The sequence below is a fragment of the Thamnophis elegans genome, chromosome 4 (assembly GCF_009769535.1).
Source record: "Thamnophis elegans isolate rThaEle1 chromosome 4, rThaEle1.pri, whole genome shotgun sequence".
NCBI classification, from domain to species: domain Eukaryota; kingdom Metazoa; phylum Chordata; class Lepidosauria; order Squamata; family Colubridae; genus Thamnophis; species Thamnophis elegans.
In genome coordinates, this window is record NC_045544.1 from 88,134,249 (window position 1) to 88,161,662 (window position 27,414).

Genomic DNA, 27,414 nt, shown 5'->3' on the forward strand with positions numbered 1-27,414 from the left:
TGACAAGCAAGTCAATGAGGAAGCCAAATTCACTTAACAAATGTGTCGCTAACTTAACTGCAGTGATTTACTGTGGAAACTGTGGCAAGAAAGGTTGCAAAATGGAGCAAAACTCAATTAACAACTGTCTTGGAATTTTTGGCTCATTTATGGTTCTAAATTGAGGATTACCCATACATGGATCTGGGAAATATTTAACTTAACTAATATTTAACTTGCTGCCATTTGTCATGTAATGTAAAGAAAACAATCACAAAATTAATTTCATTGAAATAAAATCATAGTGTTAATCCACCTCAAGTGACTGAACTATATAGACAAGTCTTGGTATGTATATAACTTTTTCAATATGAGAAGGACTATTTGATATCACTTGAGATACAGAAATAAAAAAAGAAGAACTGAAATACACTGAATAAAATTATCAATGCCTATTTTATGAATTTTTGCAGACATTGCCACTTTCATATATATATAAAATAATGCTATTTTACGATGGTATTTTCCATTATTGTTCTTTAATCAAAGCTCTTCTGGCAATTTTTTCAAAATCCAAGATTGCAGTTTTTCTAGCTCACTTTTGCTTAGTTCATGATAAAGGTTTGGTAGACTCAGAAATGTAGTTCTTGCTCCCAGAGCTTTTAATGTTTTGTTGGTTTCTTCTCCCCAAGAATACAGAACCAGTTCATCAGCAGTTCCATGACACTGAAACAACTCTGGGAGTTCTCTTTCATTCTTCTCCAGTGCCTGGTAGCAAGAGAGACATTAACAATCTTAAATCATGTACATTTTTAACAAAAAGGAAATAGTTGTCCAGACTCTGTCTGAATTCATTATCTTCTCCATTTAAACGACAGACAATTATACAATAAGGGAGCGTGCAAGTTTTATGCAATGAAAATAGTATGAACATATATGTGCTACGTGGCTCCGCCACCTAAAATACCTAATATTTTATACATATAGGATGAAGGTCTGCATTGGAAGGACCCTATAAACAAGCAGGTTTATTATGCTATGTTGATCTTGCATTATCAAAATTTTAAATCAGGCAAGGCCTCTATAAAACTGCAGCAGACTCCTTACCTCAAACTTGTTTTCCAACACACAAGAACAAGGAGACAGGACAAGTATGTGATAGAAAGATATACCCACTAGCAAATGCCTGTTCTCTTGTGCATTGTATGAAGCTGTGAGTGCTTGAAACAGTCGTGTTAATGAGTTTTCAAAGAACCAAGCATAGTATGGCCTGTTCCTTTGGATGCTTCAAATGGAAATGCCCCAAAACAAAGACAAGGCTTCAACTGCATGAACTTTGCCTCTGATCTGTAGCTTCTAACCAAATCTCTGAAGAAAAAATGCTCTGGAAGAAACTAGACTTATGTAAGTCCATTAATGGAAAGAACCCTTTTGTCCCTGCCCTCGTATATGGCACAATATTACAACTATCATTTACATGTGGCCGACTATTCCTGTTCTTAACCTATTTGGTCAAGGATTCCTTCAAGAGAAGGAAACAAGGAAATTATATAACCAATGCAGATTTTTTACAAGCTTATAAGATATTAATGAGCTTTTTTATTGAAGTAATTTGGATTCCATAGAAAAATATAGTATTGGGCAATCCAAGTGTGGACAATCCATGAACTTTACAAAATGTAAAGCGTGGTGGACTTTTTGTGCATAGTTTAAGCCTTACGGATGAATTCCCATGTGCTCCCGCAATTGTTTATTTGATTTATGTCTTGCCATTCTGTTAAAAGAAAATGTCCAACAAACAAAAACAATTCAGTAGGTGAAACAAATACAGCTACTTCATAATGTCTTATTTTTTGCCAATTCTGGAATAATTTTATGAATACAAGGTGGAATTGCGGATTATTTAAAAACTAATGAGCATCTACCTGGTAAACAGCTGAATTCTTATTGAGAAAACTTGAAAGAGCGAATACTCCGGCCACCTCTTGGTGATATCTGTAAGCCAACTGTAAAGCCATGCATCCACCCATTGAAAAACCACCTGTGGATATATTTTAAAGATAAGGAGAGAGATTAAACTACATACCGTATTTATCGGCGTATAACACGCAGTTTTAAAACTAAAATTGCAAGCTTAAACCCTGCCTGCGTGTTATACGCCGATACGCCGGGTCCCAAACTGCCTGCTCCAGCTGATTCACCGGCGCCCATGAAAGGAAGTTTTCTTCCCTACTGAAACGGACGCTCTCCATGGATACTTTGACCTTCCTACAGTTGCTTTTCTGAGCAACTGGGAGACAGAAGGGACGCAATCTCCTTTCATTCTCCCTCTGCCTTATTCACTCGTTCGGGCAGCAGAGAACGGAAGAAAATTGCATAGCCAAGGACAAAGGAGCCTGCAGCCTCCTTCATTCAAATGTTCAGGCAGCGGGGATGGGGGGGGGGGCTTTCTCGCATGCCTTCTTTCTCTGAAGCGCTGCAAACCTTGGGATTGTGTAGCAGCCAAAGATCGCCTGGTTAAAAAGGAGGAAGAGGAGGCTCCACTAGTCCGGAGCCCATCCGCGGTGGCAGGGATCCCCCACACACATACACACACACACAAGGAGGGAGGAGAGACAGAGAGAGAGACAGACACACACAGAGAATGACAAGAGAGACAGAGAGAGGGAGGGGGGGAGATAGAGGTAAAGAGCCACACAGAGAGTGAGAGACAAACAGATACAGGGAGAGGGAGGGGGAGAGGGAGGGAGTGTTTATGCACAGAAGGAAGATTTAAAACTTCGGAGTGAATCCGGGAAGAGGGAAGAGATGGAGGACTGACTTTTCACTCCGATTTCTGAGCCCCCAGCTGTTAGTGACGGAGAAGGACGAAGGAAGAGATTGCATTTTTGTTAGGCTGAAAGAGCTGTGGCGTTTTAAAGAAGTCCCGTTCTTTTTATTTAAGCACGAAAGGAAAAATCTCCAAAAAGCCCGGGGCTTGCAAAGCATCACGGTCTCAGAGAATGCAAATGAAGGTGCTTATCTCCCTGCCCGGCTCGGAGTCATGCTGAGTCCTATTCAGAGGGCGGAGGGACGCTGTGCTTTTTTTTTTTTGTTTGTTTATGTTCTCACAACCATGCAAAGGTGGGTTTTGTGCTACAAGGATCTTTCTTTCTTTCTTTCCCTGTCTGCGGTTCCTTGCAGTTGCTTCGGTTTAAAGCACCGTTTCTCATTCCTTGCAAAACTGGGGCAGGACTGCCTCTCCTTGCAGCAGGCTCGGTTGCAAAATGTTTCCCTGATTTGGTTTATAAGTTCGCAGCAAGGCAATCCAACAAATAGGAAAGTTTTAATAAGATTTTCTGACTTTATTTGGTCTCTGCTGCCACCCCCAACCCCAACCCCTCCCAAGGAGAGAGTGGGAAGGAGAGGAAGGAAGGAGGGAGGGGGAAGGAAAAGAAGGGAGGGGGGAGAAGATGGAAGGAGAAAAGATGGAAAGAAGGAGGAAGATGGAAGAAGAAAGGAAGAAAAAGAAGAAGGGAGGGAGAAAAGAGGGAAGGAAGTGGGAAGAAAAGGGGAAGAGAGGGAAAGAGCAGAAAGACGAGGAGGATGAAGTTGATAGGCAAGAGGAAGGAGGAAGGAAGGAAGAAAGAAAAAGGGAGGGAGAGAGGAAAGAAGAAAAGATGGAACTAGAAAGGAAAGAAGGGAGGGAGGAAAGAGGAAGACAGGGAAAGAGCAGAAAGACAAAGGTGAAGGTAGATAGGCAGAAGGAAGGAAGAAATAGGAAGGAGGGAAGGTGAAAGGATGGAAGGAGGAAGGAACAGAAGCGAAGAGGAAGAGAGAAATGGAAAGAGCAGAAAGACAGAAAAGATAGATAGGTAAAAGAAAGGAAGTTGAAAGAATGGAAGGAGGAAGGAAGAGAAAAGGAGGAAGGGAGTGAGTGAGGAAAGAAGAGAGGATGGAAGGAGAAAGGAAGGAAGAGAAGAAAGTTTGCCTTTTAAGAGGAGTTAATGTTATAATTCATGTTCTAATGTTATAAATTTTAATCCAACATTAAGTTCCGAGCTTCCAAGTCATTTATTTTTAATGAAAAAAATTTTTACTCAAATTTTTGTGTTAAAATGGGGGGTGCGTGTTATACGCCGGTGCGTGTTATACGCCGATAAATACGGTATTTAGAAGATTTCAGAAGTGTTTTCTTTTGTTCCCAAACAAATGTGCAGCTTGTATTGTATATTTTTAAGCAAACGTTTTTCCTCCCTTAAAATAATTATTAGTGAGGACAGAATGTTAGATTCCCTGACCACAATGTAATAGAAAAATAAGCAATGATTAGGTGATACAAATAATACAACAAATGGCTGAAAAGCAAGCAGGAGACTTGGTGTTAAATTTGTCATTTGACTGGCAAATGCCTCACTTTCTCAAACACCACCTTTGGATTTTATAAATTTACAATTCTTTTGATGAATTAACTTTGCTTTAAGACAATAAGATATATTTCACATTTCTTAAGACTTCAGATAATTGGTTTTGTGGTAAACTCCAAATCTGTTTCATATTTCTTGCATCCTTGCTATATTTATTTTAGTACCTTTTACAATTGTTCATAAAAGTGAATTATTGGTTTAGTGTTTATAAAACTAATATATATTGAAAACTACATGAGTTTCCAAGACAGCTAGAGAAGCTGATCCAAAGAGAACCACAAATGCTTTAATTGGATCTGTAGCGATTATCTTTTAAAAGTTTCATAAATCTCATTAATTTCTTCTGATGGTTGGTTAGATGTTGCTTTGAATGGGCTTGTGAGAAGGTACAGCACTATAGTGGAAATGCAAGTCAGGAACCAGTTATTGGCTGACAAAAATATCTCATGAGTGAAGGAGAGATATGGCGATCACACCCTTGTGCCCTGGAAGAGCTGGTTCCTTGCGAAGAGATCACAAGAACTGGATTTTTTGGTGGGTGATCACCGTTTATATGAATTTAGTATAGCAATAGCAGTTAGACTTATATACCGCTTCATAGGGCTTTCAGCCCTCTCTAAGCGGTTTACAGAGTCAGCATATTGCCTCCAACAATCTGGGTCCTCATTTTACCCACCTCGGAAGGATGGAAGGCTGAGTCAACCCTGAACTGGTGAGATTCGAACCGCTGAACTGCAGATAGCAGTCAGCTGAAGCGGCCTGCAGTGCTGCACTCTACCCACTGCGCCACCTTGGCTAGGTAATTTAGAACCCAAGAAAAATACTTCAAAAGGCAGGGAAAATATATTCTTGGTGAGGTACCTTCTTTTCACACTAAGTGGAGGAGGAGAAGCTATCCTAAAGGATTGTAACTTTAAAACAGATTGTGATCCAAGAAAGTTTTGAAATGATAAAAGGGATAGCAATTTTAGAAACATTTGTGACCAGAAAGAACTTATGGACTTTCCATAAAAATGGAAAAAATGAACTTGTGAATTATTGACTTTGATTAGAAATGAAGCACATGTTTTTGATACTTTCAAGAAAATTTCAATAATAATTTGTTAAACAATATTGTCAAAATTATGGAAGAGTGTTGTGATATCTTTCTGAATCATAGCAACACTTAGCAATAGAGCCTCAGCACATTGTCTCCGATGGACCAAAATTTAGTTGCTTCTTTTTCTAGAATCATCTCAGGGTGTTAGGTCTTAGTTATTATTCCACTGCATTAATGACTAAGCAGGAATTTTCTAACTCAGTGTCTTCCAACTGTGTTGGACTGCAGAATATATTATCCACAGCATAATGTGCTACCTGGTAATGATGAGATTTGTAATCTAACTAGTCTGGAGTACATCAGGGTGGGAAGGATTAGTATTAATGGGACTAAGGAAATCTACATGTTTTGGCTTTTTCTCCTCCATTTTTCATCTTATACCATGTCTATCACTATAAGGCTTTAGGCAGATAAGATACTGTTTTCTTAAGAGCTTAGAAAACTTCAGATATTTTAATAAATTGGCATTCTTAGGCAATCTCTATTGCCACTTTATGCAATATAACAGTTTTCAAGAGATTAACAACTCCTCTCTGGAAAATAATTAGTTAGTGCAACTGGGTTTTATGTCATCATTTCTCTATAAATTGAATGATGTTTCCTCTGCAATAGAAATCCAATGTCACCAATCCTAGTTAAAATCAAGTTTGTTTCTAATAATAATGATTAGTAACTAAAGACTTACAAACTCTTTGGCTGTTGAAACCTTCAAAGCCATTCACCATATTTTTAGGATTGCCTTGGCTCACAAGATGAATTCTCCTACAAATGTGATATATTTCTCCTTACAAATCTTACCCAACAGTATTCTGTTTTTCCTGATGCCATTTTTAACTTCATCATCAATCAAACTGTTAAGTGCTTGACACATCACATCAATGGTTTCAGTATGTTCTGGGCAATCATTAGAGATCTTGTATCTGTCAAACCACACATTGGACAAAGATCCCCTCATTGGTGTATATGGTCTGAAAGAAAGATGGATGAGAAATATATGAGGACAAATTTCATACAAAAGTTTTTTGTGTTTTAGAATCATTCTCTTTGTACCTAGGAGACTGGTGTGCAAAACTGCCATTCAACCATGGAGGTAAGACAAAACTACATCAAACAGCTATGTTTGTTTAAACAAGACCTGACTCATTTTTAAGGGTATGTATGTCTATAGAACATTAAGAGCAAACAGGGTGTTCATATGCAGGAACCTAACCTCACATTTGCCATTTAGTCTCCTAAACTTGGTTGTGAGTATCTTTGCTTTAGAGCTTCTCTTGGCATAGATTAAAAAATATGGAATACAAAGAGCCTATATTTAGAACAACTACTCAGATCCCTAAGTACAGCGACAAATCTTTAAACTCAGAATGCAGCTCCCCTTCCATCAGCATTGTTTTACTCCTTATACCATACCATTAACTGCAATTAAAAAGTTGCTGTGAGTGAAAACAAGCATATAAAGCAAATATTGCTATAAAGCATGTTGTTTTAAAGTAGTAGTTACAGAAATCCATAATTAAAGAAACACTCTCATCCATAATTAGAGAAACACTTGATAAAATAGCACATATTAATTCTCTTAAATTCTTTAGTTTCTTGGATTATCAGTGTTAACAGTTTCAACATCAGTAAGCAATGTTAAATGTATTAAGAAACATTTTCTAAACCTTCAAAAAGTCAACGCTGTACTCAATTGATTCTTCACACAGCTTATGCCCTTTGCAGATATCCACTAACAGAGGACAACCCATCAAGTTGAACAAAACAATATTTTTTTAAAGCAATGCAGATTTTTAAAAATAAAAGGCTGTTTAGGAAGACACTATTAATCCATTTTAAAAAAAGTCTTGTCAGAAAGAAAGATGTGTAATTCCATTTCTTCCAAAATGAAGCTCTGGAATCTAGCCCACAGTCCCAGAACTGTCGATCTAGTTTAGTAGAAAAATAAACATATGTCAGATAAGGAATGATACATTCAGAATCTGAAGAATAATGTTAATGGGTAATAAAAAAGTCTCAGCAATGCAAAATACACTGCCCTCCTTTTTTTAGAGTTAAGATTTTTTTCTTGTAAAATGGCTAGCAGTAAATTTAGGTAGAAATGTCTGTAGGAATGATGCCATCTCTTCTATGTTGGAGGAGCTTAGTTTACTTTTCCCGATACTCAGTTTGAAATAGATCGGTCCACTGGTGGTAGCTTCTGATGGCTCTTGGCTTCCAGTTCACTGGCAACAGAAGAACTCAGGGTCGGCATGGGTGCCAATTGCCATACTAAAGAATAGCTTTGCACACATGCATGTTTTAAAAATTCATTTTTTGTCAACTCAGCTTCTTTGTTGTAATAAATGCTTCCCAGCTGAAGTTTCTTTTAATTCCATGAACATGATCCAAGAAAGCTAAGCAAAGTTTTAAGTGTCCTCACTTTCAACATGGGAGATTTAACCACTTGGCTAGCTCTTATCCTTTTATATTCTACCCACTGAAGATGGATGTATAGGCTTCATTATTTTTCTGAGCCTCTGGTTGTGCAAAAATATTTCTCAGGCATTATATTCAAAGCTGTAAGATAGCCTTCCTCCCCAAACCTCAAAATGTACTAAAATTTCTAAAGAGAGAAAATATTTGCTTAACAATGATTTTAACATTTATTCATAAGCCATAAATTCATATTCATTGGCATAACTACATTTGGCCGAGGAGTGTGGATATACAGGTAGTCCTCAACTTACAACATTCATTTAATGACCGTTCAAAGTTACAACAGCACTGAAAAAAGGATTTATGACCGTTTTTCACACTTACAATCCTTATGGTCACATCATCAAAATTCAAATGCTTGGCAACTGGTTCATATTTACGACAGTTGCAATGTCCTGAGGTAATGTGATTTTCTGACAAGCAAAGTCAATGGGGAAGCCCAACTCACTTAACAACCATGCTACTAACTTAGCAACTGCAGTTATTCACGTAACAACTGTGGCAAGAAAGGTCGTAAAATGGCAAAACTCACCTAACAACTATCTCACTAAGAAACAGAAATTTTGCTCATTTGTGGATATAAGTAGAGGACTACCTGTAGTTAGGCAAGGGGAATCAAAATGTGAGTAGAACACATACCTATAGTTCTGAAAATCTGAGGAATAAAGAGCTATTGAAAACCTTCAAAATGAAGCAGCTCATAAAAGAACCACACTAAGGAATATTTTAATGAAGTTATTTCACTTGTGTGCAAAATGTAAATGCTGCAGTAAAAAAAAAAAAAAAACCCTCAAAGCCAGGTTGCCCATGTTGAGAATAGGTACCATTTTTCAGACACTAGAGGAGAAGATTTGAATAACCCTTATATTTAGATTAGGAAATTTTGTTATAGCATCATACTCTTATTCCGAAGGTCTATTTTAGATATAACTTATGAATCAACCTTTGACATTACTATCAATATTCTTTGTAATTGAACAAAAATACAATTATTATCACATTATGATAGTTTGAGGGGAAACCAGGGGTGGGTTTCAAACGGTTCGCGGCAGTCCCCGCGAACCGGTTAGTCGGCGAACCCGGAAGTAAGTAACTTCCGGGAACGGCGAAGGGCCCGCCCGCCCACCCTGCTTACCCGGTTTTGACGAGTTCTGCGCTTCCACGCATGCGCAGGACGCATACAGCGCCTGCGCGATCCTCCAGGAGCAGCCGAACCGGTTGGAACGGGGCGAGAAACCCACCCTGGGGGAAACATATATTTCTTCTACTGTTCCGCTTTTGTAAGTGTATCTATTCAGTAATGTTAACCAAGCATTAGACAGACTATCATTATTGACTTGGATTTTCTTTTTGATGCACCACCATTCCTCAAAATGAAATTATGATGCTTCGTTTAACATCACTGTTATTGATGTAATAGTATTCAGAAGTTATCTGATTAAAAGGTTCTAGCCATTTACTGTATGGCAGAAAGACCTAGTATATCATTGATTCATAACCAATTCTCCTGCACCCCCTTCCCCAAAGAAATGCACCAGAGATAAAGGCATAACCAGGTCAGAGTAAGAAGCAGGCAACGAAAAATTGTTTAGTTTGTTTATACAACTTTGAATGTGACTAAGAACACTCTCTTTGTTGGTAGAAGACAGTAAATTGAACCAGGCAACACTTGATCAATCACAACAGATACTGCAGGGAAATTCTTAGATAAAATATATAATAAAAGAAATTAGGTAATGATCTTCTAGAGAGGAAAACTGTTACCCTAAGATTTGATAAATGGGACAATATGGAACAATAGTTCTGTCAAAAGTATTAGTGAAACGATAAAAAAATAGGGAATATTCCTTACTAAAAGAACAATTGATACATCAAGAACGATGCATAGCACTAAATCTTAATAGCCATGGTAAAGCTGTAGCAAGCTGCCAAAATAATTTCAAAAGCTTAGAATGTCCTTTTACATTAAACGTCTTGCAGAAAGTGCTCTGAAGAAAGTTTGGAGAATCAATTCTACATGATATTTATACATATACAAAAGGTATAGCTTTACTTTCACTGTCACGGCTGCTGTCTTCTCTGTTTGGACTCCCCCCCCCCTCATTGCTATGTAGAAATTTGGAAAGAACTGAATATAATTATGTTTCCTATGTAGAGTTTTTATTTTAAGAAACTATAGATGTATTACTTCAAAATATATATGATTCTTTTATGTTCAATCTATTTTTAGTTAAAGAAAGCTAGCCAGGCAAACAGGATGGTTAGATAAATTAAAAGGTGGTGAAGGATGTATAAACGCCAAAAATGCTGTCCAAATATTTATCAGATAATTGTACTTGAGCTCATTCAATGTCTAATATTGTTTGATATTGAGATCAACATTCTGCTTTTTTGATTAAATGATTCTGAAAAATTTCTAAATAATTACTTTGCATGGTTATGTATAGTATCTTATAAAAATGAAGTCTATACTAAAGAATGGAGACCTGAAAAATGTGTATTTGTGTTATCTTATACAGAAAAAATACATTTTCCTGGAAATGATAACTTTAGAAACTTTTTGACTACTGAATAAATTATGATAGAAATAATTATGCTGAGTCTCCTTAATTAATTATTTAATCCATTATTTAAATTGTTTATTCCTTGAATAATGTTTGTATTTAATCTTGGGTGAGTGTTCATTTTTATTTTACAAATGTTTGACATTGGCTCATATTTTTCAGAGTATAAGATGCACCTTTTTTCTCAAAAGAGGCTTTAAATCTGGATGCGTCTTATACGTCGAATACATTTTTTTGCCTCCCGAAGCCCTGCCCCTTCACAAAAATGGCCATGCATACCCTTATGGAGGTTTTCAGAGAACTCCTGGGGGCTGGGGAGGGCAGAAATGAGCAAAATGGCCGTTTTTTGCCCCCCTGCCCGCCGCCAGCAGCACTCTATAAGCCTCCATATGGCTATGTATGCAATTTTTTTGATAATAAAATTGGGCCCGTTTTCATGAAAAATGGGCCATTTTTTGCTTGTTTTGCCCCCCCGGAGCACTCTGCAAGCCCCCCCGAAGGCTATTCATGCCTTTTATTTGAAAAAAATGAGCCCGTTTTCATGAAAAACGGGGCGTTTTTGGGAGGCTTGCAGAGTGCAAAAACTTTTTTTCCTCCTTTTGGAAAGCTCTTTAGTTAGAGTGATTGATGAGAATTAGATTGACCAAGTGCTGTGCCAGCAGAAACAAGTCTTAGGTGCTGAAGGTTGTCAGCAATTTCCTTCTCCAACATCTGGAAACATCTACTTACCTACTGTATTTCTCTTTCTCTTTCCCTCTATCTACCTACCTATCTACTCTTTCTCTCCCTACCTACTGTATTTCTCTCTCTCTCTCTCTCTCTCTCCCTCTATCTACTTACCTACTCTCTCCCTACCTACCTACTGTATTTCTCAATATATATATATATATATACCTCTACCTACCTACCTACTCTCTCTCTCCTTGCCTACCTATTGTATTTCTCTCTCTCCCGCTACCTACTCTCTCTCTCTCCCTACCTACCTACTGTATTTCTCTCTCTCTCTCTCTCCATCCATCCATCCATCCATCTACCTACCTACCTACTCTCTCTCTCCCCCACCTGCCTACTGTATTTCTCTCTCCCTCTATCTACCTACCTACTTTTTTAAAAAAAATTGCCTCTTCAAAACCTTGGTGCGTCTTATACTCCAAAAAATACGGCACTCAATTTTTTAAAAATAATGTATTTAAATTAATTCCACCCTGGTTGCTATATAGCTCCATACTGTGCAGAGTTGAAAAATAACAGGCATTAGATATCTTTAAATCAGATCTCCACAAGCTGAGGCCCTGGAGATCCAGGCAAACTTTAAATGCAGACTGTAGACTTTGAAAATTAGTTCATTTCTAGAAGAGTTTTTATACTTCTTTCATAAAAAGTCAGAAGCAGTTTACAGAAGTAACACTATTATTGCATAATAAAAAAGAGTATAAAGAGAGATTCAACAGGATAATGGTATAAACAAAATTAAAAAAAGAATACAGGAAGTTTTCCAAGTCAATCTTGGTATATGACAATTATACAGACATATCTAGGTTATTTTCTTTACAATAATAAGGAAGTGATTTACTATTGTCTTTTTACAGGTTGGCTTTTTTCTCCCAGATTAAGTCTCCAACTCTGGAATTTCCAGTGATTTCCCAATCATATACTCAGTGGTTATGATCCTGTTTATCTTTTTTTTTGTTAGTATGAATCAAAGACATTTAAATGAGAACAAAAAGCAGCCACTATAATAGAACTATTAGGAAATTTGGTAGCTGGAGAAAGTCAACATAAAATTATAGCTCCTTCAGCTCCTATAACTTTAGGGAAAATTAAAAAGCATATACCTAGAGACCTATAATTCTAAAAAAGAAATTTGGTAATACAATGCTAATATATAAAATTACCAACCGTAACTTTATTTAGAATAGAAAAATGAATTCTACACAAAAACAACATCATTTAGGGACATTTTTTTATTTGAGTATCTCATGAAATTCTAGCCTTATTGAATTTTCATTGGATTGCTTTGTATGTGTAAATAAAAATAATGTATGCTTAGAATATCAGAAAAATGTGACCATAGTTAAAGTTGGTAAAAAGAGTAGGAATCCGACTGAGGTATTTGGGTGAGTTATCCAAGTCTCCCAATACAATTCTAACAATTCATCTCCATTACTATCAACAGGGTTTTTGTGAGTCAAGTATCTGCCAATTTATTTAAAATAGTGTCAAGCTGACTGATGATTCTGTATCACAGCCAAAGAAGAGAGAATTGCTACAAGGAACTCAGGGGGACCCCAAAAAAAACCACCCTCCATTGAAAGATTTAAAAAAATGTCTGCACTATTCTACAAAGCCATTTTCCAAGGCTCCATAAATATTTTCTTAAATGGAAAGAGATCAACATTCTTCACAATATATACAATAAAAACTGCAAAAGTTATCTGCCGGTAACTGAAAAGAGTGCATGTAGAGTCCATGGTCTTGCTAGGTTCAGTTTGAATTTGGAGTGGAAAGGATTGTGAGAAGGAAATGCACAGAGATTCCTTGACCTAGATTTAGTGAAGCGTAACAAGGTACAGTATAGTTATTTCAAAAAGTTGGGACAACGTAATTTTTACTTGAACACGTTACCTGCTATAATGCCAATTTAAACTATCACTTTCTATTTAAGAGAAATATAAGAAATATTCTTTCTTGATTTAGGCATTCAACAGAAAACAAATGTTTAAGTTGCTCTGCTAGCAGCTGTAACAGTATTTAAAGTTTTAGCCATGCCTGCTCAAAAGAGAGAAAAAGCATTTTGAGACACGTGGCAGCAGATGCTATTTTTAAAATCCCAACCAAAGTTGCAACACATTTAATCACAATAATCAAGGCCTGCGGGAATTAAAAGATGAAATTATATATCATAAGAGAAAGCTGAATCAGCTGTTTTTTGGCACTGTAAATAATTAAGTGACCTATGGAAACGTAGAGCAGGTTTTCTACATAATCCTTAACCTATAAATTATATAATCTTTGCAAGATTATTATTTGGCCACAATTATAAATCATTTAGAAACTGGCCATTGGAAAATACAGCCCTTAAATGCATTTTTTTTCCAATGACTATTGAGCATAAAGGAAAAGGCTAGTATATTCACCAAATGAATCCGTTGTTTCAATTGGTCACCAGCTAATTCACAAAATACTGCAACTTTGACAAATTGGAAAAAAGTGAAGGGAAATGAACGATAAAGCTAACACTCAAATCTCCCCATCCCCCATTTTAATAGCCATGACCACTGGCAGTCTGATTGTAACAGAAACTCTGGTTGAAAACAGAATTCTCAGTTCCTAAAACAAATACCCCCACAAGTTTTTTATTTACAAGATTAAAGAAACTCCCCCCCCAGCTTTTTTTTTAAAGCAAAATTTTCTGATGATATCCACTGCAGCACACAGGAGCTCATGAGAAACTCCACTGTACTATTATAATAACTGAAAGTTGACTTCTAGACTAATCAGTATTACTTCATCTGATTTGCAGAGGGTCTTTATGGTTTTAAATGGAAGAAAATATTTGTAGCATGATCCATTTTGATCTGGAGACTAAATCTGAGTCTTTTTTATATAAAATGTGCACTCTAAATGAGCTATGCTTATCTTCCCATATATTGTTCCCATTCAGTTACCATGATCTATTGATACAGAAAACTTTTATTAAGGAATATAGTTAAGTGAAGCTCTGAACCTAAAGTTAATAGTATGAAATAATCTAATAATTCTCCCCAAATTGCTATAGTAAAGAAGGCTGTGCAGGTCTCTGAAGAGGTGTTACACTTCTAGCCAGTAAAGCAGCCATAGGCTTTAGATTTTTTTTTTTTTTTTAGATTTTATTAATATTTGTAGGCCGCCCTTTTCCCTGAGGGGACTCAGGGCGGCTCACATAAAATCAGGGAAGGGAATACAAACAGTAACATAGACACATATAATAAAAGTAATAAGCAACATACATTCATCATTCGGGAGGGGCGGCTATCCTTGTCCCCAGGCCTGACGGGCTAGCCAGTTCTTCAAGGCTGTACGGAAGGCCTGGGCGGTGGTGAGGGTACGAATCTCCACGGGGAGTTCGTTCCAAAGGGCAACTCCTACCTCAACCTTTATCAAGATAGAGGTCATCATCTACACAAGCCCAGCAGAAAACGTCTATAGTTCAGTAAATTAAATTAAGCAGCAGACAGCAGAGTTAAATCAGACTCGTGAGATACACTGGCAAACTATTCACAATTTATAATATCAAGAAGCACCTTTTTTCCCCCCTTTAAAGTAAAACTGGAAGATTTGTTTTTAAATTCAGAAAGGCAAAAAAAAATCTGTTCCTTTGATCAACTCCCAAACCATTCTGTCACTGGAGCACTATTATTGCTAATGTGACATAATCCAGTTTTGATGAACTGGTTTTGGTATGCCCTGGCTCTCTTTCTTCAGATGATGTTCCTATTCATATAAGGTCAGCAAGCAAACCAAATATATTGCAAGTAAGCACACCAAATACCCCCACAAGTTTTTTATTTACAAGATTAAAGACCCCCCCCAGCTTTTTTTTAAAGCAAAATACAAATACCCCCACAAGTTTTTTATTTACAAGATTAAAGAACCCCCCCCCCCCACAGCTGTATCTGTCCGCCCCGTGCCAACTCAATGAAGCAGTGGACGTGATGAACCAGGGTCTTGAGGCCGTTAGAGACTGGATGCGGGCTAACAAGCTTGTACTCAACCCGGAAAAGACCGAGTGGCTGTTGTGTTTCCCTCCCAATAATTTGGTTAGCGTTCCACCACTCAGGCTGGGGGGCCAAATTTTACACCCCTCAGACAGGGTTCGCAACTTGGGAGTCCTCCTGGACCCACAGCTGACCTTTGATCACCACCTGTCGGCTGTGACCAGGGGGGCATTTGCTCAGGTTCGCCTGGTGCGCCAGTTGCGACCCTACCTGAATCGGGAGGCACTCACAACAGTCACTCGAGCCCTTGTGATCTCTAGGCTGGAATACTGCAACGTGCTCTACATGGGGCTGCCCTTGAAGAGCATCCGGCGACTTCAGCTAGTCCAGAATGCGGCCGCGCGAGTGATTGTGGGTGCACCTCGGTTCACCCACATAACACCTATCCTCCACGAGCTGCGCTGGCTACCTGTTGATCTCCGTGTGCGCTTCAAGGTGCTTCTTACCACCTACAAAGCCCTTCATGGTAGTGGATCTGGGTACTTGGGAGACCGCCTCCTGCCAATTACCTCCTCGAGACCGATTAGATCTCATAGATTAGGCCTCCTCCGAGTGCCATCTGCCAGCCAGTGCTGGCTGGCTACTACGCGGAGGAGAGCCTTTTCAGTGGCAGCTCCGACCCTCTGGAACGATCTCCCCGTGGAGATTCGTACCCTCACCACCCTTCAGACCTTCCGCGCAGCCCTCAAGAACTGGCTATCCCACCAGGCCTGGGGGTAAAGATTTGATCCGCCCCCACCCGAATGTTGAATGAATGTTGTTTACTTTTTAATTATGTGTTATGTTATATGTTACTGTTTGTATCCCCTCCCTATAAGTTGTTAGCCGCCCTGAGTCCCCTCAGGGAAAAGGGCGGCCTATAAATAAACTTAAAGGCTTCAGGCCCGGTTACAGCACAGAAACCGCTTTGGTCGCATTGACCGATGATCTCTGGAGAGCCAGAGATGGAGGCCATGCGTCCATCCTGGTTCTCCTTGACCTCTCAGCGGCTTTCGATACCATCGACCATGGTATCCTTCTGCGACGACTGCGGGAGGTGGGGGTGGGCGGCACTGTTTTGCAGTGGTTCTCCTCCTACCTCTCGGACAGGTCGCAGTCGGTGTTGGTGGGGGGGCAGAGATCGTCCCCGAGGCCCCTAACTTATGGGGTGCCGCAGGGCTCGGTCTTATCCCCCCTACTATTTAACATATACATGAAACCGCTGGGCAAGATCATTCAGAGGCACGGGATAAAATACCATCAATATGCGGACGATACACAGTTGTATCTGTCCGCCCCGTGCCAACTCAATGAAGTGGTGGAAGTGATGAACCGGGGCCTTGAGGCTGTTAAAGACTGGATGAGAGCTAACAAACTGGTGCTCAACCCGGAAAAGACCGAGTGGCTGTTGTGTTTTCCTCCCAATAATTTGGCTAATGTTCCATCAATCAGGCTGGGGGGGACAAAATTTATACCCCTCAGACAGGGTCCGCAACTTGGGAGTCCTCCTGGACCCACAGCTGAGTTTTGACCATCATTTGTCAGCTGTGACCAGGGGGGCATTTGTTCAGGTTCGCCTGATGCGCCAGTTGCGGCCCTACCTGAACCGGGAGGCCCTCACAACAGTCACTCGAGCCCTTGTGATCTCTAGGCTGGAATACTGCAATGTGCTCTACATGGGGCTGCCCTTGAAGAGCATCCGGCGACTTCAGCTAGTCCAGAATGTGGCCGCGCGAGTGATCGTGGGCGCACCACGGTTCGCCCACATAACACCGATCCTCCGTGAGCTGCGCTGGCTACCTGTTGATCTCCGGGTGCACTTCAAGGTCCTACTTACCACTCACAAAGCGCTCCATGGTAGTGGATCTGGCTATTTGAGAGACCGCCTTCTGCCAATTACCTCCCTGCGTCCCATCAGATCGCACAGGGTAGGCCTCCTCCGAATTCCATCCGCCAGTCAGTGCCGACTGGCGACTACGCGGAGGAGAGCCTTCTCAGTTGCAGCTCCGACGCTATGGAACAATCTCCCCGTGGAGATCCGCACCCTCACCACCGCCCAGGCCTTCCGCACGGCCCTTAAGATCTGGCTATCCCTTCAGGCCTGGGGATAAAAATCTTAGTTTGTGCCCTCCCGAATGATGAATGAATGTTGTGCTTTATTTTTAATATTATGTATTGTCTTATGTCTTTTGTCTTTGTACCCCCCTCCCCGTGTTTTGTAAGCCGCCCTGAGTCCCCTCAGGGAAAAGGGCGGCCTATAAATTATAATAAACACTCTAAACACTCTAAACACTTATTCCTATTCCTATTCCTATCAAAGGAACTAAAAAGCAGCCATAATCTCGGATAGATATTAACTTCTAGTTTTGAGAAAAAGCATCCCATATCTCAGTGTTTTCAAACTTGCCAAATTAAGATACATGGACTTCAACCTCCAGAATTCCTCAGGCAGAATGATGGCTGAAAAATTGTGAGAGTTGAAGTCCACACATCTTAAAGTTGACAGGTTTGAAAACCACTGCTCTATCAGAAGGGTTCACAACAAATGTTCTAATCAGAACTGAGCTTTTCGGCCAGATCTACCATGCTGGCCAAGCATTATTGCTGAAAGTACACTAGATTTTTTAGATAAACAGCATTGAGTAAAAGTCTGTCACTTCTAAGAGACCCAGTCAGTCTCCTATCACAAAAAGTTAAAAATATCTGCTCTCACAATGATCATGTTATACTTGGCATTCTAAGTGTTGATTTGAGGGTATGAGGCCAATTTTAGAATGAGATGGTTTACCCTTTTGGCATCAGGGCAACAAATCTAATTTACTTCAGTAATTCTATTTGACTATGCAGTATATCAAGTCTGAAGTTCTTGAAAGCAAATGAAGGCAGCACTGACTATGATGGAAGCCACTTTCATTCGTACTGTCCTTCCTCTGATTAGAACTGCCATTCCCATCATCTTTTCTAAAGCCTTTGAATGGAGAACATTTAATAGAAGAGAGAGAACGTGTCTTTGGCAACTTTCTTCCAATAACTGGAATGTAAGAACAGCAAATCCACTGCAGATAAACCCAGGAAATACCAAGATTTGTGCTCTTCCTCCATTGCCTTTGAATGCTTCTCTAACAAATAACATTTGTTTTCTTCTTGGAGGAATACAGTAAAGCCTCTCAAGCTTTTACATTCCTATGTAGAGACACCAGTAAAGTGCAAATGAATGAGCCAGCTTCACTTGAGAGAGCTATCTGGCTTCCCAACTGCTGGAGTCAACTAGGATCACGCCATGATTCTGCCAATTGATACATTGGGGTAGATTGTTTTGTTTTGAAAGAAATCCCTTTTTTGTACATGCACAAAAAATATCATCAAACTCCAATACAACAACTAGCAAATCTGTTGTGACCACTTGAACATTTTATGTTGTGAACTGGTATCAAAGAGCACTTAACAGAATGCCAACTGAATTGGTTGTTTATTCTATAAACTCTGAAATCATTTTAATTGCATTACGTATGGGTTTTGCAAACCTCCTTTCATTATTTTCATAATCACCGGAAAAACTAATTCAAAAATTACTTAGCAAATTATCAAAGGGAAGACTTAGCAGGGTCATTGTTCTGCCTATCTATCTGGAGAATGAAACTGAGATTGTCTATTATATTTGAATATGTATTTGAAACTTGGATCTTTTAGGAATAAGTACAGAACCCTATCCATGGAAACACAGAGACTTAAAACGATTTTCTGCCAAAATCTATTCTGTGTCCATTTACAAAATACTTGCAACATAACTTCATCTGCTCTGTTTCAACTTGTTACTGAATTATATCCAGGAAGGTGACAGCATAGCAACACTCTGTGATTTACTGCCCAGCTGTCAGTGTCATATGCAAAGTGACATTTTTAATTGCATACAACAAATAGAAGAAGGTTGGAGAAGAATAGCCTGTAAAATCTATTGAAGTGTAAAATACATAAATGCTTTGCTGTAAAAACCAACAAACAAATGCAGAAGAGATAACCTGGCAGCTACAGTTCAATTTGATTATGACACCAAATCAGTGCAATTCTTAGCAATCAGTTAGATTTTCTCCACGACAATTTGTTCCCAATCTAATTCTTTGGTCCAACGTTGCATCCACTGCCACTGTAGGCAAGGGCATGTATCTTGATGCTTCTTGCTCCCTTCTTGTCTTTTCTTCCATCTTTCCCAGCATTAGTTTTATCTAAAGAATCGTTATTTATAGATAATGTTTATGAAGTATGATAATTTGAGGCAGCTCATTTCTGCCTTCAATGAGAGGTCTGGGCTCATTTGTTTAGTTATTAATTTGTTTGTTTTCTTCACTATCCGTAGTATTCTCCGGACCAACACCAAAATGCAAAAATGTCAATTCTCTTTTTATCCTGCTTCTTCCAAATCTGTACAATTCTAACTTTTAAGTACAGGCATGTTATACAAAGGTTCTAACCTTTGTAAGTACAGACATGTAATATATCTCTATATATTTCCCAAGGTTTTTACTACAACTCTACCATGTGCTTAGACTGCAGTCCCTTCCTGACTTCTTTTTCCTTTACTACTTAGTTGATCCTAAAAGATAGAAAATACCCACCATTTCAATCTCTATTTCAAGCTATTTAGCTCTCATCAGCTAGCCATACCCTATGTTGGGAATCGAACCTGTGCTCTATTGCCTCTTAGGCAGATGTGTTAACCATTGAGCTACACAGCTCGATTCCTTATCAGCCAGCCAGGGTGAGAGGTATATATTTAAAGTCACAACCCCTGGTATGCCCAAATATGGGAGGAAGGTCACACTTCCACTCTCTGTCTTCGGCTCGTCACAAGAGACCATTCAGACAGAAACCCAATATTTTTTACTGTTGCCTTTTTGTTACATTTGTTATATTTATGCTGATAAATAAATATATATATATATACACACACACACACACACACACACACATATATATATACATATATATATACATACATACATACATATATATATATATATATATATATATATATATATATATATATATATATATATATATATTTATTAGACTTATATACCGCTTCATAGGGCTTTCAGCCGTCTCTAAGCAGTTTACAGATTTTTAGCAAATTGAGTCAGCAAATTGCCCCCACAGTCTGGGTCTCATTTCACCCACCTCGGAAGGATGGAAGGCTGAGTCAACCTTGAGCCAGTGAGATTTGAACCACTGAACTGCAGATAACAGTCAGCTGAAGTGGCCTGCAGCACTGCACCCTAACCACTGCGCCACCTTGGCTCTTATTTTTATATATATATATATATATATAAAACCACTGCGCCACCTTGGCTCTTATATATATATATGTGTATATATATATATATATATATATATATATATATATATATATATATATATATACACATATACATATATACATATATATACACATATATATATACATACATATATATATACATACATATATATATATATACATATATATATATACATATATATATATATATACATATATACATATACATATACATATACATATACATATACATATACATATACATATACATATATATATATATATATATATATATATATATATATAATTTTAGCTCCATTTTCTACTTTTCTTCAAGACTTTCATTATTAGAGCTGTCAGTTCATTTACTACCAGACACTATCAAAGTAGTGTCCTCAGCATAGTGTAGGCCAGTGTTTTTCAACCACTGTGCCGCGGCACACTAGTGTGCCGTGACATAGTGTAAGGTGTGCCGTGGGAAAATTACTTTATATATAGTCAATATAGGCAGAGTTAAATTTTTTTAACATTTTCTAATGGTGGTGTGCTTCGTGATTTTTTTCATGAAAAAAGTGTGCCTTTGCACAAAAAAGGTTGAAAAACACTGGTGTAGGCTACTGTTATTTTTCCTCTAAATTTTAAAAAAATATTCCAATCCAACTTCCTACAGTAGATGTTTCACATAGTTTGAATAAATAAGGTGATAATATATAGCCTTCTTTCATTTGCCTTCCTGGAGTCATTCTACTTTGTAGTGTTTGTTTAAAATGAGGTTTCCTAATCTATTTTATAGGTTTTGCATGAAGATAATGTATTCTGAGATTCTGACTTCCGAATGACACATTTCAGAATGTGACATGATGGACACAACTGAAGTCTGTCTATAATTACTGAAGCACATATAGAGTTCTTTTTATATTCTTTGACTTTCTCAATTATTCAGCATGAATGAATAATAATATTTCTTGTTCCTTGGCCTCTTCTAAAACCATTTAAACATCTGGCATCTCTCTTTGCATGTTGGGATAAAATATGGGTTGGAGGATCTGAAGCATTGTTTTGCTCTCATGTGAAATTAAAGGCACTGTAAGATAATTTGCACATTTCATTAAATCTTCTTTTCATCATTATTGGTATGTAGACTGATCTCTTTCAATATACTGGCCACTATGCTGTTCTCCAAATTTGCTGGCATAGATTGGGCATAACCTTTACTGATGCTTCTTCTGTTACTTGCCACATTTCTGTATATTCCTGTAGGTTCTACTTGGTAAAATGTGGGGTATTGATTTAACTTCATCTTCAGCAGTAGGAAATGATCCACTTAGAATCAGTTACTATCTCTCCATCTGCCTCCTTTAACATACCAATTCAAGGTCAGAATTTACTTCTGGGTCAGAAATGTTCAGACTCCCCCCCACCCCCCCAGTCTTAAAAAACTATTTCTTGCATCAGTCTTCTCCTTGACAGAAAACACTGCATGCTACTTCTTGATCCATTCAACTTTTTCATATTTTCATATTAATTCAACCTGCAGTAGAACACAGGCGGAGTTCAATTTTTCAAACCTGGTTCAATGATTCCTCTATTTATTTTTTTATAACAATTTTTATTTAAAATTACAATAAAAACTAATACAAATAAAAACTACAAAGAATAAAATAAAGCAATGACTTTCCCCTTCCTTATAAATATAATTTTAGTAACTTATCTCATTTTCTTAAAATGCAACAAATGATCTTTCCCCATATCCTTTTTTTTATAAACAGATCCATAAAAACCTCATCAATTTAATCCAGATATCAGCAAGAATCCTTTAAGTGTTGCCAGAGATAACAACATATACATTTTAATCTTAATCAAATAAACCAACTTTATTATTTTACTTAACCATCTTGATCTTTAGTCCCTTCTGATAATGTCCTAGAACTTGTTTTATTTTCATTTTCTACTTTGTCCCTTCTCATAAAATTCTTCAAGCTTTAACAAGCCCCTTTTGCGAATCCAATATATGTCCTTTCTTTGTCTGGAGAGGGATTATTACCTACTCACTCTACTTTTTGTGAAACTGTCTTCAGTCCACCATTTCTTCCCTGGAAGACCCGATATCTTTGAGTTGGGATCACAGTATACAAGAAGTGACATGCAATCCTTCTCGGTTGTGCTTGGTTACCAGTAAGAATTGTGGATGTGCCACTGCTCTCTGCAACAGGAAGCCTTTAGATACATGATAGTTTTCTCATGAACTGGAACTTTATTTGCTGCTTTTCAAAACCTACTAAAACAACACTGGAAGTTTTTAAGATGATGGTGGACAACCATTTGTCTGTAGTGGTGTAGGGTTTCCTGGCTAAACAGGGGGTTGGACTAGAAGACCTCCAAGGTCCTTTCCAACTTTGCTATTCTATTCTATTCTATTCCTGAAATGCTGAATTTTACATGAAAATGTTTTTTTTTCTGAATAGATCCTATATTAACCATAAAAGTGAAAGAGTTTCATGTACCTGAATGCAACTACATTTCTCATTAGTTTACAAAAATACCCTAGAATGCTAGGATTAATTATACTAACTTGGGAAATTCTTGGAAATAAGAGTTTTATAAGAAGCTGGAAAAATAAGCCTTATGTAAACCATGATTTTGTAACTTGACATTTTTATATTTCTAGGATCAGCTGCAACTATAAGCTATAGTTTCTCGATTTACTTTTCCATTCAGCTGAGAGGGCAGGAAAAGTCTTTGTGATGAGCTGCATGAAGATATTTTATCCCTAAGGGAAGAAAGTGATGATACTTTTCAAGTTTAGAAAAAATAATTATTACTGAAGGATAGGAAGTATGATTTCTGGATAACATTGCATTAAGGACAACATGAAGAATCAACAAGGAGTTAAAAAAAATAGCCTGGCAATATTCTTAAGAAAATAAATAAGCCTTATGTATAATCTGCCATGCAGTGGCTGTGACCATTGGTAAGTTACTTACCAATGGTAAGTAACTAAGGAAAAGCAGTTCTTAAACTTACTGTGTTTCCCACAGGGTCTTATTTTCTTTTTACCCACAAAATATGGCTTGGGTCTTATTATGAGGGGAGGGTTTATTGTTTTGGGGTTGCCGGGTGACTGCTCTCTTCCGAGCAGGCTCCGAAAGAGCTGGGCACAGCCTCAGGGGAAAATGGCTGTGTTGTGCTGTCGCAGCAGCGCAACACAACAGCCATGAAGTGACCACACTCATGAGCAGCCACCTGGCAAACCCCCTTTCCAGCCAGGCACAGCGCCATTCACTGACCTAGGGGTATTGATTCTTTTTTTGTGTTTCTGTTCAATTAAAAAAAAAAAAAGAGGATAAGTGCCGAAGAATTGAGCCTTTGAACTATGGTGCTGGAGAAGACTCCTGCGAGTCTCTTGGATTGCAAGACGATTAAACTGGTCAGTTCTAGAGGAGATCAACCCTGACTGCTCTTTAGAAGGCCAGATCCTGAAGAGGAAACTCAAATACTTTGGCCACCTAATGAGAAGGAAGGAGTCACTGGAGAAGAACCTAATGCTGGGAAAGATTGACAGTAAAAGAACAAGGGGATGACAGAGAATGAGGTGGCTGGATGGAGTCATCAAAGCAGTAGGTGTGAGCTTACATAGACTCCAGAGGATGGTAGGGGACAGGAAGGCCTGTAGAAATGTTGTCCATGGGGTCATGGGTTGGACACGACTTTGCAACTAACAACAACAAAAGCTTAGGACTTTTGAGACTTGAGAGATATACCCTATTCAGCTGTCTTTTATTAGTATCCCTACTGGACTTATTCTTATCTCTATAAACAACTTCTTTACTAAAGAAAGAAAGAACAAGTCAGAGAGATACTGATTTCTGAAACATGAGTGGAACTTCAAATCCTTACAAAAATTAGCTTCTATTTTTCAATATCATTTTATAGATTTACATTACGAAAGATTAAGAAAGAACACAATACCTGGCAGGAGCTGTTGGATAAATGACTTTTATATGTTGGAAAGACAAATCTTGCTTCAAAACCTGCTTGATCCAGTCTCTTATCCCTTGACCGGTATCACCTGAATAACACAAACAGATAGAACTGAATTAGACATCTATACAACAGAGCAATGTGAACTGTCTTATGAACCTCAGTATTCATCTTGTCCATACAACTTTCTCTTTTCAAACTGAATTTTAGAAAAGATACAGCTGGTTGCTTATAGAAACCAAATCTAATGGGCAACTGGTTTTCAAACATCAACATTAAATAAAAAGGTAGTCCTTGATTTACAACGTAATGGAACTTGCCCATTATGGATGTTGTCATGAGATAAGTCAAGGCCTGTACCCATCTCCACTAAGGAGGTCTCTGCCCTACTCAGTGCAAGAATCCAACTTTATATTGGATTACATAGTCCTTGTCAGCTCTCGTCTCTGCTTGAATGCATCCAATGAAGGAGCACGTTACCTCTCTGATAGCTGGTTGATTCCCCAACCAAACTGCTGTTATTGTTTAGAATTTCCCTCTTAACATTTAACTGGAATTTCCTTTCTGTAACTTAGGATCATAATTCCACAACTTATACTCTGAAATGATAGAAAGCAGATCTTGGCCTTTTACTATGGGAGAGATAATTGAAGATTGCATTTATATTTTGGTAAAATATATTTCAATAAAATATGTGATACACAGAACTAGACCAATTACGGTTTGACATCATGAACTACAACTTCTTATAATGTGGACCCTCTGCTTTGGTTGACACAGTCCTATATCAGTGAAACCCTAAAACTGCACCATTTTGAAAAAGAAAATGCCAATTATCAAACTGCTTATTTTAATTATGTAGGTCTGGCTGTCTTAAAGGAAAAGGTAACGGTTGATATTACTTTTTACTATAAAAGGGAAAAACTGAAAATTTCAATACTTGAATAGGAAATACAGATTTTTAAAAAGCTATCCAAATTATTGTGGATGAAGGAGAAACAATTCCATATTGTTATTAGTGAATACTCTGTCACTTTCCAATAGAGGTTTCTAGCATATGTCAATCATATGTCAATGAAGTGGGTATTTTGAACATAGCATAAACAAGACAATTGGAGAGTTAGCTATGTTGGAAACTGCCAACAGCCTCCTTGATTATGGTGAGCATAATTTAAATCAATCATTTTTTTTCAAAACAAGAAGCATTGCTATTTCTATAGCTTAACACTTGTGCTTCTTATTTTCAGCTACTCTGTATGTGGAGAACGCTTAACGTGGAAATATGTTTAATGTGAATTACTGGATGTTTAACCTGGAGCAGGCACTGTTACAGGTAGTCCTCAACCTATGACTCCAACTGAATTTCTGTTGCTAAGCAACACAGTCACACCCCATTTTGCAACTTTTTGCCATCGTTAAGCAAATCACTGTCAAGCGAATCTGGCTTCTCCCAGTGACTTTGCTGGTTGGAAATTGGCTAGGAAGATTGCAAATGGTGATCACATGACCCCAAGACAGGGCAACTGTCATAAATACATTTCAGTTGCCATGCACCCAAATTTTGATTGTGCGATGCTACAGTTGTTAAATGTGAAAACCAGTGCTAAGCCATTTTTTTAGGGGCCAGTGTTACTTCAGTCACTAAACGAATGGTTGTAAGTCAAAGACTACTTGCATCTCCATGATTGTTACAATTTGTAAAAGGAAAGGCACAAATATAAGGGCATCAGTACAGCTGCCTATGCAAATAATAGGGGCAACATATGCATGGTCTTTTTCCATACATTAATCTATTTGATACGGAAATTTACTGGGAACACGAAAGGTACTGTATGAACGGGACCAGACATAAAAACACTCCAGAACACACAAGACCCCTGCACTACGTTGCACATGTCTGGAGAGAGCTTCCACTGCCCTCAGAATCAGAATAGAGCCTTCTAGTCCAGCCCCCTGTCCAAGCAGAAGGTCCTATACTTTTTCAGACTAGTGACTGTGCAGTGTCTTCTTAAAAACCTGCAGTGATGAAGCACCCACAACTTCTGAAGACAAGCTGTTCCACTGGTTAATTGTCCCCACTGTTAGGAAGTTTCTCCTTAATTCCAGGTTGCTTCTATCCCTGATTAGTTTCCAACCATTATTTCTTGTCCTGCTTTCTAATACTTTGGAAAATAAAATGATCCCCTCCTTTTTGTGGCAGCCCTCAAATACTGAAATACTGCTATCATGTGTCCCCCCCCCTCCTTTTCTCTAGACTAACCAAACCCAAATCCAGCAACCACTCTTCATACATCGGCAATAACCTGAGGTTAGATTTGCAACTGCCCTGGATTTGACAATGAACAACTGTGATTGTATTCATTTAGAATTATGCCATTCCGAACAATTAAGGCATCATTACGAGGAATGGTGGAATTACGAGGCAGATTTTTAAGAAAGGAAGAAAAATAGGGCAATAATCATCCTCCCGGGGCAGCCTTTCCCTTCCCGAGTACCTCTCTGGGAGGGTTCACACATTTGGGGTTTAGTAAACAAACCACGAGGGCTTGCCCCATTCCACACGCAAGTCCTGTATGCCAAAACGAGGCGAACCGCGTCATGGGCTTAATGCACGCGTGACCTCTTTCGGCGAAAAGGCCCCACGGGCTAGCCCAGAGATTGTCGCCCCCAGCAGACCATCTTGGGATCGGGAGCCTCCACCTGAGCCATGGAGAAAGATCACAGAAGCCGTGTGTCTCCCCGCCGGGCTCACCACTACCAGTCTCTTCTGCAACGCCGCCTGAACAGCCATAGCGCCTATTTCCTTCCCCCGGCCGAAGGAGGGGTGGGGGTGGGGGTGGGGAAGCAAACAGGCCGCCGC

General features: G+C 38.5%; 1 protein-coding gene across 1 annotated transcript; it reads right to left on the reverse strand.

Moving 5' to 3' along the window:
* Window positions 1-262: 262 nt before the first annotated feature.
* On the reverse strand, window positions 263-27,414 carry LYPLAL1 (lysophospholipase like 1). The gene is made up of 5 exons (XM_032216343.1): window positions 27,255-27,414; window positions 24,543-24,642; window positions 6,283-6,452; window positions 1,905-2,020; window positions 263-747 (listed from the first exon to the last, which is right to left on the reverse strand). Exons 1-5 carry the CDS (start codon window positions 27,343-27,345, stop codon window positions 523-525), a joined length of 702 nt encoding a protein of 233 aa, XP_032072234.1. The 5' UTR covers window positions 27,346-27,414; the 3' UTR covers window positions 263-522.